The sequence below is a fragment of the Pelecanus crispus genome, chromosome 2 (genome assembly GCF_030463565.1).
Source record: "Pelecanus crispus isolate bPelCri1 chromosome 2, bPelCri1.pri, whole genome shotgun sequence".
Lineage (NCBI taxonomy): Eukaryota > Metazoa > Chordata > Aves > Pelecaniformes > Pelecanidae > Pelecanus > Pelecanus crispus.
The window spans coordinates 46,981,465-47,002,351 of record NC_134644.1 but is presented as its reverse complement, the minus strand read 5'-3'; the positions used below and the strand labels follow the sequence as shown (position 1 = coordinate 47,002,351).

The 20,887-nt window shown below is 39.0% G+C and overlaps 1 protein-coding gene across 1 annotated transcript in view; it reads left to right on the top strand.

Moving 5' to 3' along the window:
• OSBPL10 (oxysterol binding protein like 10) overlaps positions 1-20,887 on the top strand; it is a 118,383-nt gene that overhangs the window by 45,139 nt on the left and 52,357 nt on the right. The window contains exon 4 of the mRNA XM_075704864.1: positions 3,486-3,677. Coding sequence (XP_075560979.1) covers positions 3,486-3,677 — 192 coding nt within the window. The remainder of the gene's footprint in view (positions 1-3,485; positions 3,678-20,887) is intronic.

Below are 20,887 nucleotides of genomic sequence, written 5' to 3'. Positions count from 1 at the left end.
GATTTCCTGGGAGAGTGACTTTAATGACTGTTGTAGTATGATGTGTGCTTAGAGTGCTTTTAGCTGTGGAAAACTTCACATAGGTTTTAACGTTTTAACAAAATTGGAAAATTTTCATTTTTGCACAGCTGTGTATCGATGCAAAAGAGATGCTTGTCATTCCCAGTATTTGATCTGAAGAAGTTCTGCAAAAGAGGAGTCAAGTATTTGGCTGGGACATAGGTGTTGACAATGTGTTGTAAAATTCAAAAGTGCTTAAGGGGCTGAGTATGTAGTTCTTGGAGAGGCCTCTTCTGGCAGTGGCAGGAAGAAGCTGTCAGAAGAAATTAGCTGCTGCCTCTGTATTCTTGGATGGAGCAGGCACAGTGCTCTGCTGCTGTTCTCTGTGGCATTGAGGAGTGGAGCCCCACTTCAAAAGGGTTTGAGCGGTTGTAGAAACTGCTTCCTGCAGACGTTCATCCGCACTTTGTGTGTGACTGCTTTTGCAAGTTGTAAGTTGGAATTTTTTACATTTATCATGGGTCCTTGCCTAGGGATAGCTTCATGGGTAGCCAGAGGTCCTGGTGCTGAGCTCATTTAGGGTTTGTACATTACAGACGTCCTCTAAAGAATAATCCCAAATTAGATGCTAGAGGATTTGTGTCGTGGGCTGATGGAGTTTTCTGGCACATTGGTCGGGAAGGTTGGGTCACTAGATGAATGAAAGGTATAAAGGGACAGAAAACAAAGCGGTGAGGAAAACTTGTTTATAGACCTCTAGGAGCCATTCGAACCAATGTATTTGGCTCTGATATTTGCCACAGACTGTGGCTGTATGTGCTAATTCAAGATTGCCAATCTTCCTGACTTGGTGAGCTGCATAGGATTGATAACTATCTTGTGCTGAGAGGGGAAGAAGAAGATTCTAGGAGTGGCTCACTGGCAGAGGTGGTCTCTCCCTAGACATCACATAGCACTATGTCAGGGCAAGGCATGCAGCTGAACGCCAGGCAGACCAGGCGGTGCGATATGGTCAGCCCTTGCCAGGCTGTGAACTTCTGTATGTAGAGATTTGGGGTTACCTCATGTGTCTGTAGCAGGACAGCGTTCTTGAGCACCACTACTACTGAAACTATAGATGGGCTGTTCCTCCTGACTTTCTCTCCTGCTCCGTTGATTCCCAAACTCCATGCCCTAAATGAATGTCCAACAACAACAGCTGCTGTGAGCTGCCACGTGCCTTTGCAAAACTTAATGAAAAGCCATCTTAAATGCACTGTGGTCCCATGGACTGTTTATTCTGCCTCGAGTCACAGTTTAGGAGTGTAGTTGATGTAGCCCAGTGAGTTGTGATACAAACTAGAGCAAATCTTGCAGGAAAAGAATTTAATCTGGATTAAGAGACTCCTGAAATGATGGGCATACCCGTTTCTTGGAAATGTGTTCATTACTTGTTTGTGATACAAAGCCAATTAAAAAAAAAAAATGCAGCTAGTCAGCAACTTTTGTACTAATAGTTCACTATCAAATTTACAACTCCTAAGCACATGGGGTGTGGTGAAAGGTGTATCATGTTAGGTGACATGATAAGAGAAAATGTGAGGTGTGAGCTGTAGTCAAGGTATCTGTTGTGATCCATGGGTCAGCTGCAGATAGGTCACTGCAGTTTGAAACAGTCTCGAGGAAAATAGCATTGAATTGCCAAATAATGTCAATGATATAGATATTAACTTAGAATATACACGCATTTCAATTTATGAACATATCTCTCAATGTGTGCATGTCAAATTAGATAATTTTGGCAGCTGTTTTTTCTGAAAGCTAACTCTCTCCTAGAATTCCTTCCTGATTCTGTATTTAAACAGAAACAATGCATGGATGTTTCCATATTTGTTTTATGTTACTTTTGTTATTTGTAGATCCACAGCACACCCCCCCCCCCCCCCCCAAATCAAAACATAATAAAACTTCACTTCTCGCAGAATGTTGTTTTCTTTCAAGCAAAACTAATGGTTAAACTCACTGTTTTACATTGCTGCTGTTTATCTGAGTTTTAGGATCGGTTTAGCTATATGAAGGTAGCAGTTGTGTATTTTTAATATTGTGATCACATGATACTAGAATGTCAGTGATTCTCAGATTTCATTCTAAAAACAAAGTAACTTTAAACTGGAAGATAAGTTGATCTTATGCTGAAAAAAAATGAACTTACCCTGTTCTTCCAAATTTAGTTGAGAAGTATTCTGATGCTAGTCAGTTTAAAAAAGAAACACCGGTAAGTATGTTCTGCTATTATATACTAGGGATAGCCTTTTTCTGTGAAATGTCTATTTAAAAAAGGAAATTCAATTGCACCCAGTTTCCCTCATCCCCTTCCTTCTCCTAAATACCTTTTCCTGGGGCTCTTATTTTAATTGTAGTTATGTTTAAGCAATGCTCTTTCAAATGGAAGATGAATGAAAAATCTGGTAACCTTCTGTGTCCTTCTAACAAATTCCACAGCCTGTGCTTTTTTTTTTTTTTTTTTTTTTTTGCCTTAGAGTCAAATCCAGTTTTAATGCAATTGTGAATTATCAGCCAGGTTGGATAGTTTTTGAATGTCTGATTCTACAAATGCTTATTATTACAATCTTATTAGTCACGGTAGTAAAGAATGTATTTGTTGCAAAAACAGTCTCAGACCATCGTTCTTGGAAGTGTTCGTAAATCTAAGTCCAGAACAATGGAATAATGCTTATTTCTATGAGTATAGCAGCTCTTTGCACGCTGGGAATGTGATAACCCATTTTTTTAAAACATTCAAATGCCTCAAAAAGTCTGAAGCCTGGTTTTGTGTGGGGGTGGCAGAGGGATCATGTAACTTATTTCACTCTTCCTTCTTGGCGGTGCCAGATAATCTGCCTTGTCATTTACAGTCAGTGTACAGTCATGATGCCTGACTTTAACTCCAGTGCTAGTTGGAACCTGTCCGCCTTGCATTTAAAGTCTTTTAATGAAATTACCATAGAATTGCAAAGTTGGACCTGTAAGGGATAAGGAGAGAGAATGTACCCAAGTAATATTTTTGTGCACTTGACAGCAGACTCAAGAGTAGTACCCCACATTGACAGTAACTGTCACAGCAATGTTGAAGGCTGCCATCATTACTTGTGGTTAGATCTATTGCTTTCACTGACAGTTCTCATCTTGATCCTTCCTAATCTTTCCTAAAAAGTATGGTTGTAAGAACTTAGCAGCATGTTAATATGTAAGAGTTTGTGAAGATTTTTGCAAAGGCCAATTTCAGACAATCCAAGAAACAAAGGTGATAGCCAAAATGTTTCCAGGAAGATCCCTGCTGAGCAATGCAGATTGATCAGAAGGAATAAATCAGTCCTGAGCACAGTTACACCTCCAGATTTAGGTTTGTGAGGAAACTAGAACAGTGCAAATCTGTAGCCCGAACTGTAAATTATTTACTTGTGTAAAGGTACTAATATCAACATCCCATTGCTTGCTTGTTCTAGAGCATTTCATCTTCACGAAGTAGAAGCTCATCTCTGCTGCCACCTGGGACAGTTAATTCTGCATCTCCTAGTGGCCAGAAACATATGAATCAAAGTGGGCCAACTGTTGTAACCATCACACATCACAAATCACCTGCAGCTGCTCGAAGAGCAAAGAGCCAGCGTTCTGGTCAACTCCATGAAGTCAGAGAGGTAAGAGAGAAAAATCTGCTGTTTTGCTATAACTTCTAAATGCTTATTTTGCTTTAGAATAAGCAATCAAGTCTGATAAATTAACAGTTCTCTTTGTTTCCTACTTTATGGTTGACTGCTTTGTTTTGATCCCCTCACTGAGCAAAAGGCTTAGTTCTGGTTCAGCCTAAAGTCTGATGTATACAGGCTTTTTTTATGCTGATGTTAAAATTAGTGTGTGCACATGCTTAAAAGAGGAAGCAGGTTGGCCGCAGCTCCCAGACTTTGCGGTGGTGCTGCAGTGCTGGAGGAACCTCTTTTAAGCTCCATGCAGCAAAACCTTTCAGATTGGAAAGAGGGCCCTGAAGCATTTAAATATAACTAGAAAAAACCCAGCTTGAGTAAATCTGATGAATGAATGTGAAAGGAGGCACAGCTCCCCACACTCAGAAGTTTGTTTCTACATGTCTATAGTCTTAACTTTGTTGTCAAGTTTCTATTACTGGTTTTGTAATTGAAGAATGTTTTGTCCGTATTAAACACATGAAAAGCAAACAAGAAAGCATGTTTCTTTAAAAGCTTGTTTACCAGGGTTTAAGAAGTTAACTTGTATACTGATTTAAGTCTGTCTTCCAGACAACAAAAAAAATACAGAGTTTTAAGCTTAAATAGTATGGTAGACTTTCAAAGAACGCACTTTGATCTTTCTTTCATCCCCTATTATTTTTGCTTTGTCTGAATTTCTTGCTATTCTCTAATAGTGCCTTTGTAGGTCCCCCTCCTACCCCTTCTACCAAAGAAACAGTTGACAGCCTAGCTGCTTTAAAGCATTCTTTTATCACATGAGTTTAAAATATCTACTCCAGTCCTTTAAGTCGCAATCTCAAGAGTCTGCTTTAAGTTTATGCTCCCTAAATGTTTTATAAATCGAGACCTTTTGCATTAAGAATGTGAATAAATTCTTAGTGTGTGCTCACAATGAAGACTCAAATTACACATCCTGATGAAGAATGCTTGTTTTTATTCTAGTAACATTAAAAGTGAAAACTTCTTTTGTATCCTGTATTGTATTAATGATAGTCATTCCTTGCTCTGAATGTCACCCACATTTTCTTTCCATTATAGAAAACACATATCTGTTTGTTTTTCATGAGAATATCTTGTCTTTGCCTATCAATCATCTCCCCCAAGTTGCTTCTACCTTACTAAATGTATTTGCTCTCATAGGTTGAATTCAGATTGCACCTTAAACCTATTAATGAAATAAACAGTGGGAGCTGTTGCAGCTTTGTCAAATGAAGCTGGGTAGGGCTGAAAGGAATTTAAAAGAGAGAATTAATATATGATCTGATCATAATAAATTGGGAAAGGAAAAAGTCAACAGATGCAAAGAACTACACTTGGGAAGGAAGAAATAGATACTAGCCTATAGTAAAACAGAGAATAAGTGGCTAGGTATCATCCCTGCAGAAGAGGCCTGGGGGTTGCTGACTCATTTCTTTGCAGTGTATTGCAGTGTGATGTAGGTAAATATTACAGGACTTTAATCTGTAATCTCTTGGAAAATAATTATTTTGCTATGTTTGGTGTGAGTGATACCTCAGCTGCAGCACCAAATCCATTGAGAAAAACTTAAGAGGGCTGTAGTAAAAAAATCTGACACATTGAACATATGATGATGATTGAAGGTTAAAAGAAATGAGTGTTTTTCAGGGAGGGGAAGATGGTACTAAGATAAACAATGTGTAAGAAAATTTTATAAGGAGGCGTGTGAACTTTACCTTTTTGTGTATTGGAGTTCTTTTTGTGTGCTGCTTCTTAAAGAAGAGCCTATCAGTGGAAAATCAGTCCTTCTGCCCTCTTTCCCAGTCTTATGTAAAAAGTGGCTGCTTGACTGATTTTATTTCCATCTTGTGAAAGGGTAAGTCTGTTTTTCCAGATTAAGGAAGCTGGCAGATTTCATTTCAATGTCACGCTCTGTGCATTCCCTTCTCCCCTCTTTTGCAGAGTGAATGCAATAGACTTGGGTATATGCTGCCTGTTTTTTCAGGGAATATTCTTGTTCCCTATATGAGTCAATGGTGACTGTTAGATCTACTGTCCCTTGTTAAATTAATGAATAAAGAGATGGGTCCAGAGACCTTCAAAAAAGTGCACTTAAATCTGTTCTAGTCCCTTTTTTTAAATCTGAAACAAGGAGAAATAGGAACTAAAATACAATAAGAGGGAGTTAATTCCCTCCTCAACCCCAAATCTTTGCTTTTTATTTGGAAATTGGTTGGTATGATTTGGATGAAGGGAAGAGACTGCAAAAGAATTACAGATCTGTGTTAGTGTTCCCATTATGGAATGAAGTTATTGAAGCTTTGACATGCAAATAAGCTTTTTTTATTGTACTATAAATAGGACTATATTAACTAATTTTACATCTTTTAGAATACAGTAGCTGTATGAATGGAAAGAATTTATATGCTTCTGGAAATTTAGAAGCAGCATGTATTTTTTTAAATTTTAAAACAATATTATGGTAGTACTACAATGTTATATATGATATCTGTGAAAAACAGGAATTCTGCAAAAGGGGCATTCTTCACTTGGGACATATGGTCTTCTCTAGCTTGGACAATATCCCTGGGAAGTGCTGAACTTGAAACTGCCACTCAGTTCTGGACCAGTTTTTCTTGATTTGGGCATATTATTTGCAAACAGTGAAGTGTATCTCCATGTTGCAAATAGGACAAAATGTACTCTTATATTTGACATAATACAATGATATTTGGTAATACTTGGTTGTTCTTTTTCCCCTTCTTTCCTTTTGTAGTAAGAATAAACAATACATTGTTTCCTTCTGTTACTTGTTCTGGCTGATTCAAAGAGAAGCCTATTTAGAACCAAACTGGTGTGCAAAATTCTGTAAAGGTGGTAAAAGCAACTGCGTGTGTCTCCAAAATGACACATGTAATAAGTGTTTCTGTTGTGAAATTAGAACTTTACCTTTTTTCAAAAATTTGGTAGGTTAGAATTGAGCATGAATATGGAGCCTCTGACTGCTATAAAAACTTAGTTTTAATACTCAAGCTATTTTCATATTGCATTGAATTGAAAAGAAGCTCAGGAGCATTACTTTTCATCATAATGTAATTTTTTTGTTTAATATTGTTCTCTTAAATCAGATTTTTGCTTATATTAACTTGGATGTTAATAGTCCAGTCCGTACTGATTTATGGAATATTATATCAAAACTAAAATTCACCATACATTAATTTGAGAGAGCTAATCTACTATGTGTTGCATTTTATGCAGAATTATTCAAGATCCTACCTATTTATTTGGGCCATAACTTATCATTAAAGGGGTGCTTTCAACTGATTTTTTAATAAGTGATTTTAGGGTAACGTAAGTGTGTGTGGTCTTGAAATTGAATTCTGTTTTTTAAACTATGCATATTATTATTCTCTGAGCAATTTGTGGTAAGAGTTATACTTGCAGAGTTCTTTACTGCAGGCGGTTAAAATTAACTGGAACATAAAGCCAAGTGGCCACATTGCACTTCATATTCAATTTTAGCTGCCACTGAACTAAGTAATGGCAGACACTTCATCTTGGAATGGTGTTTATTTTGGCTGAGAATGTCTGACTATTGTACAACCTCTGTCAATGTTACCATTGTTGTTAGAGAACCAAGAAATGCATTATGTGAACATTTTGTAGTCACTTATTTACAGAAGTTTAGAGAAATTAAATGGGGTTAACCAAAAGAAGTATAGAGAAATATTTTTTTCCCACAATTTTAAAAAGTCAATGGAGGAATTTCTGATCCCTTTGAAATGTGGTGTTTGTTACAACTTGTGATACTCTACAGTGGACTACTCATTAGCATGTGTTTCTGAACAGCTAGTACAGTGAGATCCAGTTCTCGTGGGGCCTCCATCAGTGTGACACCCATTTTATGTGCCAATGGGCAGTTCTAGAATTTGGAAAGGACTGCTTTTTGGTAAGATGACAGTCCTGCTGCTTCTTGCATGTCCTTTGCCATATACAAACATGGCTACCTTTTGATTCCTTCAGGAATTAGGCAACTAGCTGGTAGATCTTTGCTTCCTCCCTTATAGTATGGGAAAATCTAAGACTTGCCCCTAGGGCTTCGCGGAGTGGGGTTTTACCTGCAATTTTTTGGGGCCACAATTGTCCAGTTTTATGTGGGTACTAAGAGAAAGAGATACTTCTAAAGCACTTCAGGGAATTTTCAAGCAAGAAGTGAACATCTTCATGTCACTGTAGTATTTGGATAACAAAATCAGGAACTGTGACTAGCTATTGATAGAGGAAAAGGATGCTGTTGTCCATGGAGAACTGTTAGTTCTGTTACAGAATTATAGCACTGCAGAGGCAGCATTGTAGGTGAGCAAAGCAGATGCAGTATTTAAACCACTTGGGGAGACATTCAGACTTGCAGGGCTTCCATGTATGTGAACACGTGAAGACATAAACTAAGCTGTATGTTGATGGTAAAACTTAGTAATCGGCATTTAAGATGGTAGTAGGGGAAAAACTGAATGATTTTTGTTTCATGCCAAATTTTACTTTTCAGCTTAGAAAAAGTCAGGTTTTGCTTTTTATTTACTTTAATTTCCTTTTTTTATCCTCCTTTTGTTTCTCTGGAAGTATGTACATAAAAAGGTCTGGATAAGAAGAGAAGCAATCTAATGCTGGTTCTAGCAAAAAGAATGCTGCAGCTCTTGATGTTTGGCATATCACTGAAGTTATAAGATAAGTAAGGGTGCATGTAAAAAACCAGGAGCCATTATAATTTGTTTAGGGGCATTAAACCTGTAACCGTATAAATCGGTTTCAAACTTAACACGAGGGCTAAAAGGGGCAGCTGCAGATGTTACCATTGGACTTTCTTCTGAATTGATATTGGCTGCAGTTCTAGAAATGTGTGTTCCTTGTACAGTATAAAAATACCAGTGCAAGCATGCAGAAATCTTCTGGCTGTTCAGCAATGTTAGTGCGATTGGCTGCTATCCATACCCTTATAGACTAAAACCGAATTTGGAGCATAGAGAAACAGGTGAAATTATTTGGTATCTTCTGTGGCAGTTTCTTTGGAGGCTATTTGACTTGTTGGTAGAAGTCTCATCTCCTATGTCTGTTTATTCTACCTTAAGTTAGTACTGCAAAGACCAATAACAACATCTCAGGGGATAAATGGGATGCTTAAATCTCTGGGAGTGTCAGTATAGTACCTTCCTAAGTAGTAAATGTGCATGTGCTTATAAAATTATTCGGTAAGTAGCATTAACTGTCTCACTTAGGGCATAAGGAAGTGTAAATTCTTGTAATACTATAAACCAATAATTATTGAATCACATAAACATGAGCTGAATACTCTTGTGTTCTCTGTCTTTACCTTGTCTTTGCAGTATCTTTGAGGTCTCTAAGAGTGCATATAAGTTACACCTTGTTCTGTGCGTTTGTATTCATGCAAAGGTTGAGTCATCCTGGATTCCAGACACCCAGGCAAGGAGAATTAAGGTTGCTATGGGAATTGTAGAGCAAATGTTCTACTAAAATTATACTGTTTGTCCATCCAGATTATGTCAAGAGTGAACCACGTTCATTATTTCTGATTTTTTTTTTCCCCCCTTCCAAAGCTGAAAAATGTAAATGATGCAAATATGGCTTCTTTTAATTAAATTTTTTTTCAGCCTGTAGTTTAGTAGTAATTGAGCATGTGCAAAGATGATAATTTTCAATCATTTAATAAATGGCAATTTAAAAATTAGGGATAATACAGTGCATATGGTAGCTACATTCACAGACTGCTGCAGCATTCGTTTTCTTAAGCAATTGCAGAGAAGCTAAGATTACTCTTTACAGTTATTAAAATATTTCATTAAACTTTAAGTAAATGGTAGGTTCCCAAAGGAGCTTGAGAGTAGTCAGATTTGAAGGGAATTCAGTCTTCAGCTTTTGTATGTCTTCAAACTGTCACTTAATTTTGTACGTAAAAGAAAGTTCAACTGTTCTGTTTTAAATGCATATATAAGCAAGCATAGCATAGCATATCATACACTTACCTACATTTTTGGAAAGCTACAAGGCTATTTTCTTTCACAATTGAAGCACAAATACAGCAGTAGTTTCAATTTAGAGTTGAGAATTTGAAAACAAAGCTTTAAAGAAAACATACTTCAGTAAATCATTCCTCAGATTAGGGTATCACATCTCATGGCTGCTTGTTTAGTGGCCTTGCTTTCAGCGTGGGTTTCTGGGTGGCTGGCTGTAATAGTAGGTGGCTAGCCAAGTTTCAAATATTAAGTACAGAGAGTACTTACGTAAATGCCCTTCAGGAAAAAGTAACCATAGAAATGGCTCATGTGTTTTAAGCATACCATTCAGTTTACGTTATTGTACATGTTTATCGAGGGAGTTACTATAATCTTCAACTCCTTGAGTAACACCCGAAGTGCTGCATGCTACACTAAGAAATACAGGAAACATTTTGATTTTACAACAAATGGGAATAGCAAACGCTATAGCTCTCATCTGTTATTTAACAAAGACCTGATCTGTAGCAGCTCTTGCTACATGTTCTTACTCTAATCTCCATCTCCAATGCTTGGCTTGCAGGTTTTGAATGCTTTAGAAACTTTGTGTGTGTTACACGGATGCTATTAAGCAGATGCTTACCTGCTTCTTGGTTGCAATTCTGATTTGTGACAATATGCTTCTAAGATATGGCTAGTTACATGATGGCTAGCAACATTTCATCCAACAAGCTAAGCTGAACTATATCTGCCTGAATTTGACATACATTTTTAAGTAGCCTTGTATTATAGGTACTAGATGTATACCTGTAATTGATTAATTATTTTTAATTTTTATTATGGTTCATGTATTTATCTCTGTCTCAGGAAACATAGTCTTATGTTCTTGCACATACTGCTTAGCATGATGTTCTGATGATATTTACTGTGTTCTGGGGTGGCTGCTTGCACTTTTTCTCACAGAGATCCTCAGTTGCCCGATTGCAGTTTTATTGGTAGGTCTAGGCTGGCAGATGCAAAACGTGAATTTGTGGAAAAGTTGCTGTATAAATGCAATTCAGCCATATTACAGTATGTCATAAATTGGCTACTCAGAATCATAGCAGTGTATGTTGAATCACTTCAGTGCTGTGAAATTAATGATGTTGACTTAAACCAGTTGACAGTCAGCTTTGGGACATGAGAAGTCAAAGGGGTGCATTTGGAATGTTTTGTCACAGTTCAGAGGTACGCTTTATTGAAGGCTCAGGAATGGCAAGATTAGATAGTCTTGATAGTGACAGTTCACTCGCTTTTCAGAAAACATGAGGTGAATAGACTGTAAGATGGGGAAGTAATACCTACTTTGATTAAAAGTGAAGGTCATTTCAGTGTATACTGCACACCTGAGAGTTGTTTAAATGACAGAAATAAAAGTTTATGCTTGGACGCTACAAGCTAGGTGGCTAACTGGGAGGGGGGTGAAAGGAAGTATAAGCCATTGTTGGGAAAGGGAAGAAGCACTGGAAGTGTCCATCAGGAATTTGTGTAAGTACTATAGGGGCTATTGGACTACTCTGAAAGGCTGTATGTGTCTTTATATATTGCCAGGTGGAATGGAATAATTTAAAAAGAAAGAAATGAAAAATGTTAGAGTTACATTTTCTAGCAACATGTGTTCTGAGAGAAACCTCCTCGTCCTTGAAGCTATGCATGTTGAAATGTGTGATTTATGTTCCGGTGCAGCATGGCTTTTTCTCTTCTGATTTCCTTCAAAATACAAAACCCAGGTTTTATCAACAGTATCCTATACTGTGGTAAACTGATAGAATATTCCTGTGATTGCTGATGTTGACTTAATGACTAGCAGCAACCCCTTAGGTGCTTTTTTGAATGCTTAAAATTCACAAATATGCCTTAATTGCTGATAATCAAAATATGCTTTCCAGCTCTGTGCTATAGCTATTAACTTCACCAAAGCGATCCTTCTGAAATGTGTAAGAAAATGCTACTCAGAAGAGCCAGTAGAATAACATCTGCTTATGAGCAACATTTAACCACTAAAACTAATGACTTCCCTTGCAGATTTTGAGGTAATTTTTATAGTAAAATTGTGTAAAAAGTTCCCCGCAAAATACTCTTTATAAGCTGTGCTCTCAATGCTGCATTCTGTGATTTAACACGCAAGTGTGCTTCCTGCTTGGCTGGATGGCAGCCCGTTGCCATCCAAGATTTGCCTGAACTTGCAAGCTCCTTCCTTTTGCTTCTCTAATTTTTGGTTCTGGATCGCTGGAAGCAACTTGGGGCAGGGGAAACAACCTTGGCAGCCACTGTCTGCTTTTTCTCTTCTCTGTGGTTTTGCCTCAAGATCCCAGCATCCTACTTCCCTTGAGTTGTCTTTGATAGTAAATGGTAAGTCTCAGTAGGTGACTATCAGTAGGCTATGGTTAATATAGCAGTTAGATTAGCAAATGCTCAAGAAAAGAGCTCACGGTGGGGGAACCTAGCACTTACTAATTGTGTTTTGGTACAAATCTTATACTGGTAGCAAATGTCATGCATTACCTACACACGTGTGGAGTATCCACAGGGAGCTCTAACGCAACAGGCATAAAAGAAAATCCGTCATGTGTCATGCAGGTCCTGTGACCCTGATCCCTGGACATCTCCTTCCAGTGGCAAAATGACCAGTGCTAGACTGATACTGATAATTTTGCAGAAAATGTATAGCCCACTCACTCTGATTTGTGGGGAAAAGTACTGCTCATTGATACAGTTTGTCTGAATCATGCTCTTTCACTTGAGGATTTATTATGGCAGCCAGCTCTTACTGAAAAGCTTTAACTTCTCACCTAAAGACTTGTGGAGTAGCCCCATGAGACACCCTCTTAAGATAGCTGATACTATCAGAGGAGTTTTATTTTCATCCACTGTTTTAGTACTTTGGTTGGTTTGTAAATCCTCCTCTTCCACAGGGAAAAGAACCTGAAGTTTATGTTGGTTTGGAAGGGAGAAGTGTTCTTCTCTTCAGATCTTAAGCAGCAAGAAGGGATTCTCAGAATAACTAGCAAATTTGGGGAGGATGACAGGAAAAGCTCCCCTCCCCGCCCTAAAACGTGAAGCCATTCAAGGGAAGCTGAATATCTCAGGGTATTGATTAAGATTAAAAGCATTCTCTAGTTTAGAAAATCCAAGATTGTCTGTCTGCTAAAACATTCTCTGGCATGACTGAACTTTTGTCCTATTCCATCTCCATGGACACAGGGTATTCTGTAATCCGCCCCGTTTCCTTTCTATCATTCACTAACTCATTTCTCAGGTGAGGGAAGGACAGATTGAATACAGAAAGTATGCATTTAACCTTAAGTCTGGAACTGTGGTTATAAAGAAGCGTGGTAAGGAGTCTGCCTGAGGTAGCAAAGGGAAGCATCTGATCTGTTTTGGCCTGGAAGTGAGCTGTTTTGCTGAGATTTCTGGGAGCATTGTCAGGGATCCTGTCAGAACTGCTAGATCCTCTCTACTAACTAGCATCTGTGTTGCAAGGGCTGTGAACCTCCCTCTAGTGTGTGTTTCTATTTACCCAGTATAAGAAGTGGAGTTCCGTAGAAGCTTGCAGTGGACAGTCAGGTTGTCCTTGGGAGTGTTTTGTATCCAAATAAAGTGTCTGCATAAAGTCCCAGAGAACGTTGACCACTACGGATGTCATACGCTCTTCAGTATTTGAAGATAGATCTGTTAAGTATATCCTGTCTTTTGTTCTTCTGAACAGAGATGCTTTTGTAAAACAGGTAGTTAGCTCAGCTCCTTTTCTTACTGAGCTTCTGCCTGTTTTAAAGCATTGAAGGAAAGGAGGAGCTTCCTCCCATATTACCTGAGTTGCAACAGACTGAGAATTTTTTGGGAAGGTAGATTACTTTTCCTCCTCTGGTACTGGGAGGCTAAAGCAATAGTATGCAGACCTACAAAATATGAAGTCTGATTGTTGTAGCTATGTAAGTAACAACAAGGGAGCTTGGAGGTGTGACTAATAAGCTACTGGATAGTAGACCAATAAGTAATAAGTCTTATTAATGATTAATGAATGTTGTCTTCAGAAAATAGAATTATATTATGTTGTAAGGGTATGCAGCAAGGGACCAAGTAACAGAATTGAAAGATACAAAATAGGAATTGAATGTGTAAAGAATGGAGCATAGGATCATGTCTAGTGTATGACTAAATTAAGTAGCCAATTTAAAAAGTGTATGACAAGAGTCGGTAAATAACAGCTGCTCCTTGGAGTGTAAATCCTGTGCTGAGATCCCCGGAGAGCTCATAGCCACTGGAGGTGCTGATGGCAACCGGTGGAACAGCAACGTTGTCCTCAACGGAAGCTGCAGATTGGAAAGAGTAGCTAAGAACAGGAGACAACTGAGTCAGACTGCCTCCTCCACGCCTTGTTTTCTCCTGGTTGTCTTAGACTTGGCTTTTAGAATCAGTCCTAATGCTCTCTGTTCTATAAGGTTTTCCTCACAAGAAACCACCCTGTGGATTGTGCAATGAGAAGGCAGAGCAAAAAAAGCCAAAACAAAACCCCAAAGGAAATAATGTTTTGTTAGCTGAGACAATGAAGATATGTAGCAACTGGCTTTTCAGTTGTTCCCTTAACAGAGATTATGTGGATTCCTTGTGGGGGAAGAGAGAACAAAATAGCGGATGGGGGTGGGGGGAGCTTGTTTTCATTCTCCTCTGAGGGAAGAAATAGAAAGCAGAGGCAAGGACTGAAAAGAAAAAGAAATCTGCCCTGGTGATTAGCTGCCATCCTGATTGTCAGAGATATAGTTCTGTTTGTTCAGTCATTTTTTGTGTGTCTGTCTGCAAATTACATGCCAAGTGAAAATTAACTTACTCCTTTGAAGCTTCATTGATAGGATATATGTGTCTAAGCCTTAATAACTATTACATAACAAGTCATTCCAATTTTAGTGTTCATTGTTTGCTTCTTTAAAATAATTGAGGTCAAGCGGGCTGCTACCCTGAGGTGACAATAATGGAGAATTACGTGTTTATTCTCTGTAATGGGAAGGAAGCAGTAATCAAGAAAGGATAATTGATATGGAAGTCATTATCTGGTTCCATCTTTCCAAGATGATTTCAGAGTATCTCACTTTGTGTTCTAGGATCCTTTCTTAAAATATTTTTTCTCATTAGCATAGTGATGTTCACAGAGGCTACTGTGGCTCTTCATCCAGATTGAAGCTTTGTGGATAGAATTCCCTTCTGTTCACAGCTCAAGGAGGTTCTTTTTGGTCAAAAGCTCGGGTTTTATTGTAAGCAAAGTATACAGATATGTTACTTGTGAAACTTAAGCATGTTTGTGGTCATCTGGTCTTTTACATGTTTCTACACTAGACACTTTTAAAGCTGAAATGCAAAATTCTGTTCATAAGAGTTTTGTATTATAAGTTGCAGTACTTCTAGCAGCAACCTCTGTGTATACTCTTTCACTTCAGTTATATATTAAGCTGTAATTTTGCCTTCCTAGCTTGCATGCTATTGATGGAATTCCATTAAAAGATCTGTGGACGTGACTTTACTGAAGAGAAGAGAGAAGTCCATAAATCCTTACCAGAAAATTTATTTTCTCAAGTAGTAAGATGCACATAGCAAGTGACCTTGAATTGTTTGAGGATGCTTTTCAGAAGTTAAGCCAAGGCAAAAGTTCTCTTGCTCTGCAGTGGTTAAGTATAAATGCTTAAACCAAAAATGCATTAAACTGGAAAAAATGCCACTTTTACTGTAGTTGTAGAAGTTACCTTAATTTTTCAGGCTTCTCAATTAGAGAGGTGTACCTTTTGAGCTGGCAATTAACAGTATTTACAATAGTCTTTTTGCATGTGTGTTTATGCTCTTTCCTTTTTCAGAATAAGTAGTTGAAAGTGGGAAAGTTTCATGGAGATACTAAGTGGGAATTGTGAACTTGAGCTGAATTGGTAGCTAGTGTGTCAAATTAATGACTGGTATGATCTCTTTAGTGACATTAGTTCCAGTTATCTATATCTTACATTTTGATACATATCTGGTACATGTGTATATATATATTATACTTTTACATATATTGGTAGTCTCTTTTAACTTTGAATTTTTACTGTATGACAGTTTGTGGTGTTGATGAGATACAGGTCAAGATTGCAAGAGTCGTTCTTGGTCAAGGTCAGAATTGATGACTATGTTGGATTTACATGGCAACCTAATGTATTGGGTTTACAGTGACTTAGAAGGTTTATATTTTTTTGTGTCACTTTTCTTCTGTCACTTATCTGCTTTTGCTCTTAAGAAAAGCAGTGTTTTATATTAAAAAAAAGAAAAAAACCCAACACCCCTGTGGTATATGCTTGTTTAACCCTGAGAACCAAGGTCCTGACTTGTATCACACATGACTTACTTTAGGGTGGTTTGAAAAGCTGGTGTCTCCTTGTGTCCTTTCCCAATGTCTTCTGAAATGTTTTTCTTTTGGTACTATTGTCTAAAAGCAAGAAACTAATATTTCCAGAAAGTATATATATGTGTGTGAGAGAGAGAGATACTGTGTTTTCATATAACACTTTATTTATTTTAAAAAAACCCAAACAAACCAACCAACCAAACAAAAAAAAACCCTGAAAAGTGAAGCAGCAAACTGGCTATTTCCCAGCCTTTGAAGGCAGTAAACTTCTCACAAGGGCAACTTGACTGAGAGTTGGTAAGAAAGTGATCCATGTTGCATTTCTGTTACTATTTAAATGTCTAAAGCTTTTCCCACACAAATGTTTGTTTTTACAGTTTTGCATATAAGCACTGTGTTGTTCATTTCCCCATGTTTTTAATAATTGTTTTCAACTTGCATGTAGTCAGTAATGGAAAGGTTTTAAAAATAAAAATTACTGCATTAAATCTTTCAGAGGAATTGCCTAGAGATAAGTAGGCAGACAATGTGCTGCTAGTGGTGGTGTGCAGAGAATACTACAGTAGAGAAAAACAGTTAATAACTGATGGAGCTGAATGCCTCCTTGATGAATGATTTCTAGCACGTCACAGAAGAGCTTGATGATACAGAATTTCTGTGGGTTCTCAGTGCTAAAAGAATATTTTCCTTTTTCTCTGGAGTGCTTTGGATTTTTTCATACACATGGGTAGGTGTGTCATAATACCTACTATAAAAGGATTCAATATGTGTGGAGATCAATACCAAAAAAGGAAAATGCCATACGTTAAAATTTAAGTTGCTCATGTGTGTATCAGATTGTGGCTGGGGAGGTCTGAAGAATCTTCCTCAGGTTTTATATTCCAAAAGAAGGGTAGGAAGATCTGAAGTATTTAAATTGTTATGTAGAAAGACAGGATTGGTGACGCTACTTATTTTCTTGGCCAGCTCCACATGACAAAGGGAGAGTGTCTGCTTGCCCTTTGAGGTAACACGGCTGATGTCATTCTTCCTTTGCTTCAGGGAGCTTGAAATCACTGTGTCTTGGGAGATGCCCCTGAGACAGCTGTGGATGGGGTAGTTTTGTGGATGGCTTAAAGCTGGTGTTTGCTTTAGGTTGTTGTGATGCATGCGCTGTGTTAGTTGGGTGAAATCCTGTAGGATCAGTAATTCTAAACAGAAGGATGTTCTGATTATCGTAATACCCGTCTGGGCTGGACAAACAGACTTACGCCTGTTAGTCCTGGAGTCTGGATAACAAGAGCATTTCCACCATAAATAAGATCATGTCAAAAGCAGTCATATGCTCTTCCATTTAGGTGTGACTATTCAGTTTTCTCTCTTTGAAGTTTCTATTTATCTTTGTTTTAGGATGGGAGGAAAAATCTTTAACAGAGAGTTTATTATTATACTTAATAAATGGGACTTTCTCTTTCTAGTTTCAGAAACAAATTGAAGCCTTAAAAAATGACATTCAGGTTTTGCAAGATGATTTCTCTTCATGGGAAAGATTAATGTATTATCTAGTATTTTAACAAAATATTGAATTACTATAATTTTTTCTTTTAGCACAGAAAGTAGCACCTCAATTTTTCATTACTATTTCTTAAATTAATTTTTAGCAGCTAATTTTAGCCTATTTACTGTATGAAAGAATGTTCTTTCTTACTATGTCTGAAATACATTTCTTTGCAATCGTAGGGTATCTCATAGCTTTTTCTGCCTATCTTTCACATACTGTGAGAGTGACCCCGAGAACAGAGTCGTTTCTACTTACCCATTTGTTTGGGATCTTGTCACATAACTGTTTGGTCCCATGCATTGTGATTGGCGGTGCATTCACAACAGGAAGATCCAGGAGATCTTCTGCAATTCCAGCTGCGAAGGAGTAGTTAGCAGTTGCTGTTGCTGGGGTAAGGAAGGGAGAGCAATCACATGGGATTTTAAGATCAGCCAGGGAGAGGAGGAAGCAGGCAGCAACAGAAGCTGTGAATTGGCTGTTTTGGAGCAAGTGGTAGAGAGTGGATGACCTACGGAGGAAGACATCAGAGATGATTCCCGTTGCATTCAGTCTTCTGTGAGGGTGTCATTGGGTGGCAGGTTTCTTTGAGTGTAGTGTTATTCAGGAGAATTGTATTGGGTTTGCATGTCAAGGTTTTGGTAGCGGGGGGGCCACAGGGGTGGCTTCTGTGAGAAGCTGCTAGAAGCTTCCCCATGTCCAATAGACCCAATGCCAGCCGGCTCCAAGAAGGACCTGCTGCTGCCCATCCACAATGGTGTGTAGCACCTCTGTGATAACATATTTAAGAAGGGGCAGAAAAACCTGCGCAGCAGCAACTGCAGCCAGAGAGAGGAGTGAGAATATGTGAAAGGAACAACTCTGCAGACACCAAGGTCAGTGAGAAGGAGGGGCAGGAGGTGCTCCAGGCACCAGAGCAGAGATTCTCCTGCAGCCCATCGTGAAGACCATGGTGAGGCAGGCTGTGCCCCTGCAGCCCATGGAGGTCCACGGTGGAGCAGATATCCACCTGCAGCCTGTGGAGGACCCCATGCTGGAGCAGGTGGATGTGCCCGAAGGAGGCTGTGACCCCATGGGAAGCCCACCCTGGAGCAGGCTCCTGGCAGGACCTGTGGACCCATGGAGAGAGGAGCCCACGCTGGAGCAGGTTTGCTGGCAGGACTTGTGACCCCATGGGGGACCCACGCTGCAGAAGTCTGCTCCTGAAGGACTGCACCCCGTGGAATGGGACCCACGTTGGAGCAGTTTGTGAAGAACTGTAGCCTGTGGGAAGGACTGCTGTTGGAGAAATTTGTGGAGGACTGTCTCCTGTGGGAGGGACTCCATGCTGGAGCAGAGGAAGAGAGCAAGGAGGAAGGAGTGGCAGAGACAACATGTGATGAACTGACCGCAGCCCCAATTCCGTGTGCCCCTGCACTGCTCGGGAGGGTGAGGTAGAGAAAATCAGGAGTAAAGTTAAGGTCAAGAAGAAGGGAGGGTGCGGGGAAGGTGTTTTTAAGGTTTGGTTTTATTTCTCATTACCCTACTGTAATTTTTGATTGGTAATAGATTAATTTCCCCAAGTCGAGTCTGTTTTGCCCATGATGGTAATTGGCAAGTAATCCTTCCCTGTCCTTATCTCGGCGCACAAGCCTCTTGTATTTTTTCTCTCCCTGTCCAGTTGAGGAGGGGAGTGAGTGATGGAGTGGCTTGGTGGGCACCTGGCATCCAGCCGAGGTCAACCCACCACAAGAATATGGACAATACCTGAGAATTTCTGGCAGGCTAAAAGGTCTAAATCTCCTCCAAGCTTGAGGAGCAGCTGTTAATAGGGAACACATAATGTGGTCTGCTTGTTCTCCTGCTGCAGGCTGAAGATGGAGAAAGGAGCAAAACCATGCATATGAGCTGGTCTCTTCCTGGCCTGGGGCTTCCTCTTACTGAACATTTTTGCAGTTAGGTAAATGCAGGCCTACTAATGTTAAATATATATACACGCATACAATTCCTTTTAATACATATAGTCCTGATAGTTCTTTCACTTTTCCTATTTTATGTCTACCAGAGAGTTGTATTTCTGAAGTTTGAGTGCTTTTTTGGGACTATGCGGTTTCTTTTTAATATTATGAGAAGCTATTTATAGGTGAAGGGGGGGTGTCGAAGCTGAAACGAGTGGAAAGAGAAGTGGGTTGAGGCTTGGTGAGGAGACAGGGGCAAATAGTCTTTGCTGTTGTAAAAAGTAGAGAACTACTACTTTGAGCTGCCTGTATTTGCGAATGGGGAGGATGGAGAGCTGTAAGGTGCTAAAATAACCCTGTGTAAGAGCAAAGTCATTCAAAATTAAGCAAGTTACTTCACTTTGGAAAACAAAAGTTACAATTTAGCTTTCTCAAAATCAAAGCTTTTCATTCTGGTTTTGAAACCAGCTTAGAGTGTTGATAAATCAAGCACTTTGCCTCCTCTCCCCCCGAAACTGAAGAAGCAGGCCCACAAGTAAGATGCTATAGCTGCATGGCCTAGTGACTGTCCTGTTAAGGGTCAGTGTGTTTAATGAATTTCATCTAGCATGGTTTGGTGTTTTTGTATTAGCTCCTCTTTGATTTAATCTTTAGAACAAGCACACTTCAGCAAATCTTTTGGCTTTAAAAAAAAAATACTGGCAAGCATGTAAAAAAAGTTCAGTTATTTAAATAATATATGTTATTTCATTCCCCTTTTGCCATAGAGTTGTTCTGTGACTTTCTAGAATAGGGGAGGTTCTTCCTTTTTGTTCTGTTCATTCAGCACCTTAAACAGGGTGGTTTTGATCAGTGCTCGAGCAGTAAATGTTCAGCAAGTTCTAGTATTTTGAATCCTACACAGAAGTTGCCATTCCTGGTATCTTCTGCTGCGTCAGTTCTGTAGAATGGCTGCTGGTATCACAACTATAATGTGAAGCTAGGTAGCACAGAAAGGATGAATCAAAAAGGCTCCTTTAAAACTACTTTAGGTTAGCTAGTAAGACGCAGAGCAATACCTTGTTTTGGATAAAAGGAGAATAAATAATTTATTTTATTTAAATTTCTCCTAATCTAGGAAGAATATAGTTGATAAAAGCCTGTAAAGCTTTGGGCTAGGTGATAACTGCTGTCATGGTTTAGCCCCAGCCAGCAACTAAGCACCACACAGCCGCTCGCTCACTCCCCCTACCCTGATGGGATGGAGAATTGGATGGGGGAGAGAATTGGAGGAGTAAGAGTGAGAAACACTCCTGGGTTGA